Source organism: Zalophus californianus, chromosome 10, assembly GCF_009762305.2.
Source record: "Zalophus californianus isolate mZalCal1 chromosome 10, mZalCal1.pri.v2, whole genome shotgun sequence".
In the NCBI taxonomy this organism is placed as follows: domain Eukaryota; kingdom Metazoa; phylum Chordata; class Mammalia; order Carnivora; family Otariidae; genus Zalophus; species Zalophus californianus.
Window position 1 is genome coordinate 65,816,710 of NC_045604.1, and position 14,812 is coordinate 65,831,521.

The window sequence follows — 14,812 nt, forward strand, 5'->3', positions numbered from 1 at the left end:
TTCTTTTACTGATATTTTGTCTTGTTCTTTTGTTTGGAACATATTTTCCTGTCTCCTGATTTTGTCTGACCCTTCATTTCTTTCTGTGTACTAGGTAGGTTAACTGTATCTCCTGGTCCTGACAGTAGTGGCCTTGTGTAGAAGGCATTCTATGGGGAGCCCAGCAGCACAATCCCCCTGGTCATCAGAACCAGGTGCTTCAGGGATATCTATTGTGTGGGCTGTGTGCACCCCCTGTGTGACTGGCTGCACCTGCTGTGGGTGTGCTGATGGGCAGAGCTGGCCCCCAAGACAGCTTGCTGAGAGGCCCGACTGTAGCTGCTACAGGTGTGCTGGTGGTCAAGGCTGGCTCCCCTCCTCCTTGGGGAAGGAGTCTCTTTGAAGGGGTGCCTTCAGGGGTGGGTGGGTGAGGCATGTCCACAGCGAAACACCAGGCAGGGCAAACAGTGTTAAGAAGGTGGATGGAGAATGTCAGAACTGGCTCCCACAAGGACTGACCAGCTAGGCAGAAGAAGGTCAAGAAAAATAGCACCTTCCAGAACTCTTTGTTCCTACAAGAGCTCCTACATATCTCTGATCCTTTGGCACATGCCCTAAAATTAGTCACTATATCTTCTTCATGTATAACCCAGGCACTTTTAAACTACTGTTTCTGTACTGGGTCTCACAGTGCGTGATGTAGTGTGCTGGCCCTTTAGGAGTGGACTGTCAATTTCTTATAGCCCTCCACCTCTCCCAGAGTTGAGTCTGCTGATTTTCAAAGCCCAATGTTATAAGGCTTGTCTTTCTGATGCAGGTCTCCAGGGCAGGGGGTGCCTGATGTAAAGCTTGATACCCTGGCTCCTCAAGAAATACCTTGGTGCCTATGATATCCTTCTTGCTTGAGGGTCGCTCTGCCTGGGGTTTGGTTTCCATCTAGACCTCTGCCCCTCCTACCCTTCTCATTGTGGGTTTCTTTTTATGTCTTTAGCTGTGGAAGAGCTGTTCTGCCAGTCTTCAGGTCGTTTCCAGAGTGAGTTGGATTATGCATAGTGGTCTCTGTGTGTCTGCGGAAGGAGGTGAACTCAGAGCCTTCTCTGCCATCTTCCCAGTCATCCTTCAAAGTTCTTTAAAATGCAGGTCCTTCTTTAAGCTTCCCAGCACTCCTGCAGGATAGCTATTTGTCTCATTTTACAGAATAGGAAACTGAGACTAAGGAGGAGTAAGTTATTTCCCGAAGTTTCAAAGCTGGTAAGCAGAGTTAGATATAGTCCAGTGTTTTCCCACTATTCCTGGTTAGAGCAGGGTAATCTTCATTTTCACCATTCTTTCTATTACTAGGGATGTGGCTTAGGCAACAGAGATGGTGAAATCATAGTTAACTGTAATGCTTACCCAGGCTTTGTAAATAACTATTTAGAATCAAACTGATGATGATCTAGAGTTTATTCTCTGATATCTACCAAGAAGTATGGAGGAGAAAAATGTGCTCAGTTTTTTCAAAAATTCTAGTTAGTGGAGAGTTACATGGATTAGCTAGTTTCAAAGACCTTATCTTGCTACTTCCAAGTATTGGAAAGGTAGTTCAGTATCTGGTGGTTCTCTAGGCTCATGGATCTGAAAGCTGGTCATCATCATCCTGGGGAGCCTGGGTGGAGCAGGGATGTGGGGAGGTAGAAAAAGAGAAAGTGCCTCACTTTGTTCTGTTTCTGACCCCATAGCCCATGGTTGGAAGTAGCCACCTTAATCCATAGGTCAAATCTGAAAGGATTCCATAGTACTCACCAACTCATGCCACTGGGAACCCTTCCCATGGATCACACTTAGTGGGAAACTGGGACCGCAGCCTTCCCACGAGTCTCACCTGCTTGAACTGAATGGTGATAACCATATGAGACCGGCTGCTGCTGGCGTTCATGTTGGTCGATGCTGTGGTCCTTATTTTTGTCCCTTGTTCCATCAGCCTTTCTATCTGTGCATAGTTCTCACAGGGCACTGACTTCAGGCCATCCACATAAAAGCCCAGCTGTTGATCTTCTCTTACTTTTAGTCCCCCAGGTTTCTTGGTTCTAGATAGCAAGTCTCTTATCTGTGGAAAAAAGAATAAATAATGTAAACTTCAGGAAGGCAGAGATTTCTATTTACTTCACTGTTACACCTAACACCTACACTTCTGCCTAGAATATATTAAGTGTTCAATAAAAACTTATTAGATGAATGAATAAATGTTAAATTTCTATAGGCACCGGACAAGCTCACTATTTAGGTAAATAAGAAATAGGGGAATGGCAAACAGGAGGGAAACCTGTTGTAATAAGTGACAACAAGTAAATAAAAACTCAGTTCTAGTATTTTCTAGTACCTAGAGCGCTTCAACCAGCCTGTGAACTCCCTTTGGGTGGGACCAGGGCTTTTTACTAGTAGATCCTGACACAGTTCCCATCATAGAAGAGGCACTCAGTGAATGATTTTTGACAGAACAGGGTAACCAGAGTTAGGCTAACAAATAATGTTTAATACATCACATGTAGGATGCTGCAGATCTGCTTCTGCAGCAGGATAAAATATTGGAGTAGGTATGCACAGGTGTCTGGCTTTTAACAGGTGCTTCTAAAACATTTGTGCTTGAAACTTTTACTCTCTTATTGACAAACATTTGCCTAGAAATCTTATTAATTATTTTATTTGATTAGCAATTCCTTTGTGGATAATATAAAAATACACTATCCTAGCCCCTCTCTGAATTATCACAAATTCTCTATTACAAAGTAATTTTGTAATCTGTCTTATTTTACCGAGAATAGTGATAAATGAAAATAAAAATAAATAGTAGATAGTAACTTTCTAAGTACCTAATGTAAGCAGAAAGCATGGTCTGCCTAGGTGAGATCATGTGCCCACAAAAGCCACCACCCTGAACTCTCTACTTCCAATGGAAACTAATTCAATCCAAACAGTATTTGCTACAGTCAAACCTAACAGGAGAATATGGGTGATTCTTTGGATCTTATTATTGGAGATTTGTGAGATGTCACACCTAAACCATGGCTTTGGGTAAAAGCCCATGTTGCCTCTCATCCAAGAAAAGCCACCTCTGACAAGGCCAACTAGGTCCTACTGTGGGATTCTGGTAGAGCCAGAGGCCCCAGAGGGGTGGCCGGTGTTATATGGTGCAGAGATGTCTGGACTGGGAGCCTGAAGACCTGGGTTCTCCGTCCTGGTTCTGCCTCTAACCTGGGAGTGCTTTGGAAAATCTCTTACTTTCCCAGTATTCATAATGGTAGGGGTGGATTAAATTATCTCCGAGATCTCCCCCAGCTCTGGTATTCTACAGCTTTTCGTCCTAGAGCCAAGGCAAGATCACAGATTGAAGTTTGGGCAAGCCAAACTAAGACAGTGGACATAAGGTGACAGAGATAAGGAGACATCAAAACAGAGACCACTTCTGGTGTAGCTAGGAAGCCTTTCCTCTAACATACAGATTGTTGGAAGGGGCATCTGAGGCTGAAGATAGGACTGAGTAAGGCTTATTAGAAAAAAGCTAAGTAGATTTATCTGGGTGGAGTGGAAGTATGGGCGTCCAGAGACAAGAGTGGATCCTGGTGCTGGGACCCTCCATGTTGTGCCTGGAGATCAAAATTGGTGATTGTCACAAGACCTTCACTCACCTGGGCTTTCCTGAGAATCTCCTAACTCTGCCTCTTTTTGACACACCTTCAAATCCAACTTCACTCTGCTGCTAGAGAACTCTTCTAGAATCCCAATCTATAGGGATTTCCCTATAAAACCCTCCACGGATTCTCTACTGCCTCTGGGACAAAGTCCCTTTACTTCTGGCAGACCCCCACCATGTATCCAACTCTGGCTACACAGGGTACTGACTGTTCCTTTAAATGCCATGCACTTTCATGTATTTTTGGACTGGTTAAAACGAATCCTGCCTAAAGTGCCCGTCTGTGCCCCCAACACTCCAGCTGCCTCACCAAACTCCTACACATTTTTCAAGGTCCAGTCTAAGTCCAGCATTGAACATTACTGCCAAACATCCCAGGTAGTCATGTATTCCGTCCTCTCTGCCTCTTGCTCTTCACCATTCATGGCACACATGTCATACATCACTGTCTGGAGAGGGTGTTGTAGCTCCCACTAGACTCCTCCATGGCAGGAATTAAGTCCAAGGATTAACTCATCCTCAGATGAGCAGGGAGCCCTACACGGGGCTCGATCCCAGAACCCTGGGATCATGACCTGAGCCCAAGGCAGACGCTTAACCAACTGAGCCACCCCAGGATGTCCAGTGTTCTTATTTTAGAGATGAGGAAACAGAATTCCATACAGACTATCATCATAAGCAGATTTCAGAAGGGAGACCACAGTGAGATGCCCACCAGAATTTAATTGTCCTCCCAAAGTCATTGGTACAAAATAAAGGAGTCACACTGTCTTCCAAGCCTTAGCAACTTGAAAGAAATAGAAACTTGATTAGTGACCTTAACAGAAGAACCCATTTGGAACCCACAACTATATGGTCAATTAATCTTTGACAAAGTAGGAAAGAATATCCAATGGGAAAAAGACAGTCTCTTCAACAAATGGTGTTGGGAAAATTGGACAGCGATATGCAGAAGAATGACACTGGACCACTTTCTTACACAATACACAAAAATAAATTCAAAATGGATTAAAGACATAAACGTGAGACAGGAAACCATAAAAGTCCTAGAGGAGAACACAGGCAATAACCTCTTTGACATAGGCCATAATAACTTCTTTCCAGATATGTCTCCTGAGGGAAGGGAAACAAAAGCAAAAAGACATTACTGGGACTTCATCAAAATAAAAAGCTTCTGCACAGCAAAGGAAACAATCAATAAAATTAAAAGGCAACCTACTGAATGGGAGAAGATATTTAAAAGGGTTAGTATCCAAAATATATAAAGAACTGATAAAACTCAACACCCCAAAAAACGAATGATCCAAATTTAAAAAGGGCAGAAGACATGAACAAACAGTTCTCCAAAGAAGACATGCAGATGGCCAACAGACACATGAAAAGATGCTCAACAGCACTCATCATCAAGGAAGTGCAAATAAAAACCACAATGAGATATCACCTCACACCTGTCAGAATGGCTAAAATCAAAAACACAAAAAACAACAGATGTTGATGAGGAAGTGGAGAAAGGGGAGCCCTCTTACCCCCCACTATGGAGGGCAGTATGGAGGTTCCTCAAAAAGTTAAAAATAGAACTACCCTATGATCCAACAATTGCACCACTGGGTATTTAACCCAAAGAATACAAAAAATTAATACAAAGGGATACATGCACCCCAATGTTTATAGCAGCGTTATCTACAATAGCCAAAATGTGGAAAACCCAAGTGTCCACCGACTGATGATTGGGTAAAGAAGAAGTGGTGTATGAATATATACACAATGAAACATTACTCAGCCATAAAAAAGAATGAAATCTTGCCATTTGCAATGACATGGATGGAGCTAGAAAGTATTATGCTAAGTGAAGTAGCCATTCAGAGAAGGACAAATACCATATGATTTCACTCATGTGGAACTTAAGAAACAAAACAGATGAGCAAAGGGAAAATAGAGAGAGAGAAACAAAGAAACAGACTCTTAAACTCTAGAGAACAAACTGCTGGTCACCAGAGGGGAGGTGGGTGGGGGTGGGGAGATGGGTGAATCAGGTGATGGACATTAAGGAGTGCACCTGTCGTGATGAGCACCGGGTGATGTAGGGAAGTGTTGAATCACTATATTGTATACCTGAAACTAACATGTTAACTAATTGGAATTTAAAATCTTTAAAAAAAAAAAGAACCCATTGAATTTACTATCAACCTTCAATGGTAATAAATGACTCATGAAAGAGTGTAAGAAACAAAATGGATATTTTCTTTCTCTAATATAAAGAGAAAAACACTGACAGATTAATTCCTTTAATATTTAGGAATGATTAAGTGCAAGGCTTTGGATAGTGCTTGGGGTTACACAAAAACTATTAGGATATGGTCTCCTATAAGAAACTTACAGTTTTAGATGCCTTTGTCAATTCATCCACTCAGTAAATATTCAGGAGCACCCATTCTAAATCTACAAGTGCACTGAGTATTGAGAGGATACTTCATATTGAAAGATGTTCACAAGGACATGATCTGTTCTGGAGACGCAAATACGTAAATAAAATTTCACAGTATAATATGATCAATTCAGGGGGAAAGGGCAATGAATATCTGGTGTTTTCTAAGCTCTGTGTTAGAAATTTAAAACAGTGCACCTCAATGTGTGGTGTCTTATTTTAAATTCTCTATAAATGAGAAAACTGAGCTCTGAGATAAAGTGATTTTCCAAAGTCACATGGCTACTCAATGAGAGAGGTGGGGTCTGAGATCATGCTCTTTCCAACCACCCCAGGGACAGGCAAACCATGGTGTGGGCGCTAAGTTCAGCCGGCCACCTGTTTTTGTAGGATCCTTGACATAAGAATGTTTTCCACATTTTTAAGTGACTGAAAAAAATCAAAAGAAAAATATTTTGGGGATGCCTGGGTGGCTCAGTCAGTTAAACGTCTGCCTTTGGCTCAGGTCATGATCCCAGGGTCCTGGGATCAAGTCCCACGTGGGGCTGTTCGCTCAGCGTGGAGTCTGCTTCTCCCTCTGCCTCTCCCCCTGCTCATGAGCTCTCTCTCTTTCTCTCTCTGACAAATAAATAAACTCTTAAAAAAATATTTTGTGACATGTGAAAATTGATGAGAAGAACAAAGGCAAGAGAAATGCAGCTGACATTAAATTTCCTTACAACTTGCAGCCTAAGTTGCAAAGTGTGGCGTTCCGCAAGGAAATCATGGCCGCCTTAATGTTGATGTATCTTTAAAGATTTAAGCAACCTTAACACATCCAACGTCCTGGAGGCCTTGCTTCTAACATGCACAAATTCCTTAGAGACTTACCTGTCCCTAAACCCCCGCTAACAGAAGTCCATAATCAGCCACTCCTCGTAACCCTGGGGCAGCTTTTTCTGCCCAAGAGTCCTGTCGCCTTGCTCTAACAAAAGCACCTCTTTGCACCGAAAGCATCTCAAGAATTCTCTCTTGACCACTGACTCTCAGCCCCACATCAAAAATTATGTGAAATTCAAGTTTCAGTGTCCAAGAACTGTGCCCCATTGGAACCCCTCCCCTCCGCCCCCGACTGCCCCGTATTCCACTGTGCTGGGGGGGAGGTGAATAGTTGCAGCACAAACCATCTGGCCCTTTGAAAACAGTTTGCCACTCCTCTGCCCCACATGCTGACTGAAGTCAACTGGATGGGAAGGGGAGCGGACCCTGGAAGGGCAGAGAAGGGTAGATGTGGGGAAGAATAACATGTTCCAGAGAGGAAGACATTTATGTGGCGGAAGCAGAGAGTGTGTGGAGTTAAAGGGGCAGGAAGTGGAGCCAGAGAGGTGGGACAGGGCTGCAGCCCATGGTGGGCTACGGAGTTGGCACTCCAGCTGTAGGGTGGGGGAGGGGGAGACTGGCTGCAGAGTCCCTCAGGTGTGTGTCAGAGAATACAGTCACTGTTACCTGCTCATTGTAAATTTCCAGCATACTGAACGTAACCTGTATAGAAAAGAACATAAAGTTAATATTCTCTGGAACCTCATCTTTGGGGAAAAAAGTCATATAGGAACAACATAAATTTCCAACAAAGGGAGAAGCTAATATTGAATATAGTAATGCTTGGGGCGCCTGGGCGGCTCAGTCGGTGAAGCATCCGCCTTTGGTTCAGGTCATGATCCCAGGGTCCTGGGATCAAGCCCTGCGTCTGGCTCCCTGCTCACGGGGAGTCTCCCTCTCCCTCTGCCCCTCACCCTGCTTGTGCTCTCTCTCTCTTAAATAAATAAATAAAATCTTTTAAAAATACAGTAATGCTAGTCGGAAAATTTGGTCTATATGATATAGACTCTTTAGTATTTCTTGAACCTTGCTTTGTGGTCTAGTGTATCGTCAATTTTTCTAAATGTTTCAATTGGGCTTGAAAAGAATATGCATTCCCTAATTATTGGGTATGGATTTTATATGTGTTTACTAGATTAAGTTTATTACATTGCTTATATCATCTATATTCTTGCTAAAAATTTGCCTGATTTCTTAATCACTGAGAGTTGTGTTAAAAAACATTATTTTAGATTTGTCATTTTTCTCTTATAATTTTGTCAAATTTTGTCTTATTTATTTTGCGGTCATTAACATGGACGCATTTTAAAGCTCTTTATATTCAAATTATGTATTAAATTAAGAAGCTGTTTTCTAGTATTCTATTCTGGAGTGGATTTAATTTCCAAGACTTGCCAAAACATGTTCTTTCTCTGACAAATAAACAGGGTGTCATTGTATTGCCAAAAATAAATAAATAAATAAAATAAAAAATAAAAATAAATAAAAATATAGTAATGCTAATTCACATGCAATAAATGATTCTCACATAATTTTAATGATATGGAAGAAATTCTTAATATAAATTAAAAACATATACACAACCCTGTGTGTTTGTATTTCGGTCTTGCTTGGCAACAGAAAAAGGTTATTCTTTATTACTCACTCCCAATCTGAACATATGTAGAGAAAAAGACTGATCTTTATCATACTGTGTATTCCTTCTGGAATATTTCTGGACAAGCCGACACCCTGTATGTGGGAGGCTGGAGGAATTGGAATGGCTCTAGCATAGAGAAAAGGCCCTAAGATACTGATATTTGCCACTGCCACCCATGAGAAGGCGGGCTTGTGGGTTTCATCTCCCAGTGGTGGGTCTTCCCAGTCACCTCCCATGTCCCCAGAGCTTCCAACGAGCTTGAGTGTCACATGTTTTAAACCAATGGTCTAAGATTAGCAGACAAGGAAAGCCTCCAATATGAGAGATCAAACAAACAGTAGAAAAAAGGAACTCTGAGAAAGCAGATGATGCATGGAGTAGAAGAGACGTTCTTTAAAGTCCTATAACTCATTGCTTTGGAAAGAGAAAGAATGCTCTCCATGAAAAAACAGGATGCCACGGGGTGTCTGGGTGGCTCAGTCAGTGAAGCATCCAACTCTTTAGCTCAGCTCAGGTCTCCGTCTCAGGATCGAGCCCCACACTGGGCTCCACAGGCGTGGAGCCTACTTTAAAAAAATAAAGAAAGAAAGAAATGAAAACGAGCACACACCCACAGCCTTGGCAGAAGAGGGGAGTAAAGGAAGCCATTGGCAAGTCAGTGAGGCTCTTGTTCTATCAGCCTCAACGAGAGTCCCTCATGAGTGGTTAGCTTTAAGACATCTGCTTAAATGCCTGAAGCGCCTAAACATCTGAAGCGCCTTTGGGTTTGCCTCCATAGAACCAGAAAATGTCAGCATTCTAGTTAGCAGCGACTTGATTTTGCAATCCTGAGAAGATTTTGGTATGGAAAATTAACATTATCCTGAAAGAGAGATGCTGATCATTTGGAGCCAGGAGTTTCCAAAATGAAAAAAAGGAATTCCTGGAAGAAGGGATTTCGGATAACGCATACCTGGTATTCTTCATTTCCCTCCTGCTTCTCAATTGCTTGAAAGAGCTCCTCGCACACATTTGGAATAATACCCTTGTTTGCACCAAACCCAACCATGGAATAGCTTTTTCCAGAGCCAGTTTGGCCATAGGCTAGGAGGGTGGCATTATAGCCTTGCCAAGCGCTGTCCAGAATCCCCCTGCCGAGATCGTGGAAAACATCCTTCTGGAAAGAAGATCACAGACACTGCATTCAGCACATGCTTTCCACAATACCCTTAACACATAATAAATAGTCTGGTTTTGACCAATTGCTTAATTAGTATCATACGACCTATTTGATAGAAAACTCTGATACTTAGAACCAGTGGAATAAAGCTGGAGACCAAAAAGGAAGTTGGCAATTTGGAAGACACTGATCACCATGGATCTTCAACTAGCTGGTATCCCATAAGCAAATCCGTGCATCTCACAGCCTGGCCCAAACCTAGCCTGGCTCAGTCTTTAATATTCAGCAAATAGAAACAATTTCAAGGTGTCAGGGGTTAGAGATCAGTCAAATGCCCAAACTAATTTTAGTCCTCTGCTGGTGAACTTTTTTTTTTTTTTTTTTGCCACAAGACCCAGCGGTTCTGGAGCGTTTCTACAATATGCACACGTACATGTTCACCGCGCCCACCCCCCTTTTAAGTGGGAGACACAGATGCCTGTGCCTGCAACTACTTGAAAGAGAGGATGTGGTCTGGCTCTTTCAGTATCTGGGTCATGGTCAAAGCCAGCAATATTCTCTTATCTGAAGACATTCTTCTCTGGTCTCTAATATCAATAAAATAGTAGGTAAGTTTTACGTGATCCCTCCATTGAAACAGGTACATTTATTTTTGTTTTTTTAAAAAGATTTTATTTATTTCAAAGAGAGAGCACAAGTGGGGGGAGGGGCAGAGGGAGAGGGAGAAGCAGACTCCCCACCGAGCAGGGACCCTGATGCAGGGCTCGATCCCAGGACCCTGGGATCATGACCTGAGCCGAAGGCAGACGCCTAACTGACTGAGCCACCCAGGCATCCCTGTAATAGGTACATTTGTATCATCTGTATAATTTTTACTTCTGGGAAAGATGCACATATCAACATAGTATGATTTATATATGGACAACAGACAGTAGCCAATCTTACTGTTCATTTCTCATAAGAAAGGAATAGAAATTATTATACTACAAGGGTTAGGGGAACTTCAGGCCTAAAATACAGAATTTGACCCCTGGTTTCTGAAAACATCATGACCATACTTTTCCCATACTTTTTACATAGATAATGATGTCATGTACAAACAGTTTTACTTATTCTTTTTTTAATCTGCATATCATTCATTTTCTATTAATTACCTTCTTGCCCTGGCTAGGACCTGCAGTAAATGTTGTATAGAGATGGTGAGATTGGCCCTTCTTACCTTGTTCCCAGTCTTGGGGGGAACACATTCAGCCTTTCACTATCAAATATGATCTCACCCATGTATTTCAGGTCATCTTTTGAGTTTGCTGAGAGTTTTAATTTTGATTGGGTGTTGAATTTTGTCACATGCTTTTTCTGACCATATATGCCCCCCCAGATTCTGATCATATGATGAATTTCATAGATATTCAAATCTTAAACCAATCTTACATTCCCAGGAAAAGTCCCACTTGATAGAAATTTATTGTTTTTAAAATATATTGTTGGAATCTATTTGCTGAAATTTTGTTAATTTTTTTGTCTATGTTCATGATGGATATTGGTCTGTAGTGTTTTTGTAATCTTTGGCTGGTTTTGGTGTAATATTGGCCTCAAAAAATGAATGTTCCTTCTTCTTTCAGCTCTAAGATTTTTTTTTTTTAAAGAATTCTCATTATTTCTTCCTTTGGTAGAATTCACAGCAAAGGCATCTGGGCCTAGAGTTTTCTTTGTGAGAAGGTTTTTAACTATAAATTCACCTTCTTTTGGGCTACTTAAATTATCTCTGTTTTGGTGTGACCTTCAATAGCTGTGTCATTTCATCTAACCTATTGAATGTATCAGCAATAAATTTTTCATAAAATTTTTCCCTTATTTATTTTATTTTATTTATTTTATTTATTTTCCTTATTTATTGATTTATTTATTTATCGTTTTTTTGTTTTTTTTAAATGTTTATAAATTCTGCCATGATGGCTCATTTCTCATTTTGGTACTTTGTATCTTTTTTTCCTGATTGGTTTGGCTAGAGGTACAATTTCATTAATCTTTTGAAAGAATTTAGCTTGAGTTTCATTGATTTTCCTATTATTTTACTATTTTGCATTAATTACTGTTCTTTATTTCTTCCTCTGCTTGCTTTGTGTTTAATTTGCTCTTCTTTTTCTAAATTCTTAGGTGGAAGACTAGAATGTTGACTTGAGACTGTGCTTCTCTAATAACTTAATGCTATATAATTTCTCTAAGCCTCACCTTTAGCTGTGGCCCACAAATTTTGGTAAATTTTTAAATTTTTGTTTTTAAGATTTTATTTATTTATTTGAGAGAGAGAGAGTATGGGGGCGGGGAGAGGGAGAGGGAGAAGCAGACTCCCCGTTGAGCAGGGAGCCTGAGGCGGGGCTCAATCCCAGGACCCTGAGATCATGACCCAAGCCAAAGGCAGGCGCTTCACCAACTGAGCTGCCCAGGCTCCCCTAAATTTCTTATTCAAAGTATTTACTAATTTTGTTTATGGTTTATTCCTTGACCTATGGATTATTTAGAAGTCTGTTATTTTCTAAATATTTGTGGATTTTCCTAAGATCTTTCATTTCTTTCTAGTTTGGTGGTCAGAGAACATACTTTGTATGATTTCAGTTATCTCACATTATTGAGACTAGTTTTATGACCTGGAATATGGTCTATCGTAATGGAAGTTTCATGTTCACATATAAAGGATGTGTTGTGCTGTGGTTGGGTGGTGGGTAGCAAAAGTGTTCTCTATTACACAGTGGTCAGTTAGGCTGATGGTGTGGATCTAGTCTTCTGTATAGTACTGATTATTTGCTCTATCCATTACTCAGAGAGGAGTGATGAAATCACTAATGACAGTTGTAGATCTGTCTATTTCTTCCTCAATTTCTAGCAGTTTCTGCTTCATGTACTTTGAAGTTCTATTATTATCTCATTTAGGATGGTATGTTTCCTTAATAAATTATCATTATGGAATGTTTCTCGTGCTGAAGTCTACTTTATGTGATGTAAATATGGCCTCTGTAGTTTTTTTTTTTTCATAGGGTTTACATGGTAGTGTCCATATTTAAATTGGGTTTCCTAGACAGACAGAGTTGGGTCATGCTTTTCCGATGATATCTGATCATTTCTGACTTGTACTTGGCACGTCTATTTACATTTGCTGTACTAACTGACGTGGCTGACATGAAATTTACCAGCTCACTATTTGTATTCTACTTCTCCCATCTTTTCCTGCTGTGCTTTGGATTGAGTGCTTCCTAATCCCATTTCCCCACAATTGACTGATGAGTTACAATTTTGTTTGATTTTTTATTTTTTTTTTAAGATTTTATTTATTTGAGAGAGAGAGAATGAGAAAGAGAGAGCACGAGAGGGAAGAGGGTCAGAGGGAGAAGCAGACTCCCCGCTGAGCAGGGAGCCCAATGCGGGACTTGATCCCGGGACTCCAGGATCATGACCTGAGCCAAAGGCAGTCGCTTAACCAACTGAGCCACCCAGGGGCCCTTGTTTGATTTTTTAAATTGATTACTCTGGGACGGTGGTTCTCAAAATGCATTCCAGGGTCCGTGAGATCCTTTTAGTGAGTTTGTGAAGTCAGAACTATTTGACAGGGGGTATTTTTAGGAGTGGTTTAATAAAAGCTGTAAGTTTTCAGCTGAGTTTGGAAGACAAATAGGCAGACAAGAAGAATAGAGAGAAAAGTTTTGGGGGAAATGAACAGAACCTCAGTGACCTGTGGGACAAGCTTGGTTGGAATCACAGAGGGAATAAGATGGGGAACGGGCAAAAGATATTTGAAGAAATGATGATTGCAATTTTTCCAAATTTTATTGAAACTATACACACCCAGATCCAAGAAACTTAATGAGCTTTGTCCAGATTGCAACGACCTTCTCTCCACTGTACTTCATCATTTCCTGTATTCTTATCCCAGAACATGGAACATTTCTGAATGCACTTACTTGCCTGTCCCCCCATACCAAGTTGTAGGCAACTTTAAGATGGAATAATGCTTGGCACGTGACAAATACTTGATAAAACAAGAGTTCTCAAAGGCTGTGTGTGTCACAAATTTTGCTTATTTCAGAGAGGCAAAATATAATTGATTTGACTGACACTTCTTTTTCAAAATATGGCAGTATATTGGCAAATCAATTGATTTGAGTTCCTAAAAATTATTTAGGCAATAGCTGTACTTTGGGACCTCATGTTTAACATGAAAAAGGAATACATTTAAAAGCAAACTCTCAAATGGAAGTATATATCATAGCATGCTTGCATTAAAAAATTGTACTGTTCTACTGTTAACACTTCATTAAAAAAAAAAACAACAAAACACCTTTCCTTTCAAGTTGTGTTTTAAAGCAATTTACCTGGCTTGCAAATTGACTGCTAGGATCAGCTGAAATAAACACACCATCTTGATCCTTTTGAAATCCATCGTGAGACCAATATGCCAGGTCAAAAGTAAATGTCTTCCTATGTTCTGGATTCTTGGGGTCTCGTATGGTTGTGGTGGTCCTGGAATGCATCGAAATCACACATTTGCTCCCAGAAGTCTTCTCTCTCTATAGTCAAATTACAAATTCAGAGTTAATCATTGTAGTTTTCCTTTGTCATCCAAGTTATTTTGCAAGTCTTGAGACATACCTCATAAAAAATTAAGTCAGGCACTTACCATTTATTCATTTTGTTCTCTGTTATTCTTAGCAGCTGTTATGACAAGCAGCGGCTCTTATCCCCCTCAGAATTGTTGAAAGTCTTGTCTGTAGCAATGTTAGTTTTCTGAGAATAGCCTAACACCCAGCTATGCTAATAGCAGTAACTATAGCAACAGAGAACTTCCTTGTTTCGCTCCCCAGGGAAACTGGTGAAAATTATTCATGAAAAAAATGAAAATGGAAAAACAACCAACCATTTCAGGACTCTGGAAAAGGTCCTCTGGGCAGACAGCCAATGACAAAACATCTCTTCAAGGAAAAGTACCACAGTTGTTTAGAAAGTCGAGTCTGGTATTTGAAGCAAGACCATTCCCTTCCTCTCTCCTGCCCACTCAGTCAGGTGGAGACTCTACTCCAGACTGCT

General features: G+C 40.8%; 1 protein-coding gene across 1 annotated transcript in view; it reads right to left on the reverse strand.

Annotated features, from left to right (window-relative positions):
- The window catches only part of LOC113931939 (kinesin-like protein KIF28P), a 50,355-nt gene extending 35,872 nt beyond the window's left edge, over positions 1–14,483 (reverse strand). Inside the window, exons 1-5 of the mRNA XM_027610194.1 lie at positions 14,406–14,483; positions 14,101–14,295; positions 9,527–9,730; positions 7,563–7,598; positions 1,844–2,068 (exon numbers count right to left, since the gene is read on the reverse strand). Of these exons, the coding sequence (XP_027465995.1) occupies positions 1,844–2,068; positions 7,563–7,598; positions 9,527–9,730; positions 14,101–14,295; positions 14,406–14,408 (663 nt within the window). The 5' untranslated portion in view covers positions 14,409–14,483. The remainder of the gene's footprint in view (positions 1–1,843; positions 2,069–7,562; positions 7,599–9,526; positions 9,731–14,100; positions 14,296–14,405) is intronic.
- Between the last annotated feature and the right edge of the window lie 329 nt (positions 14,484–14,812).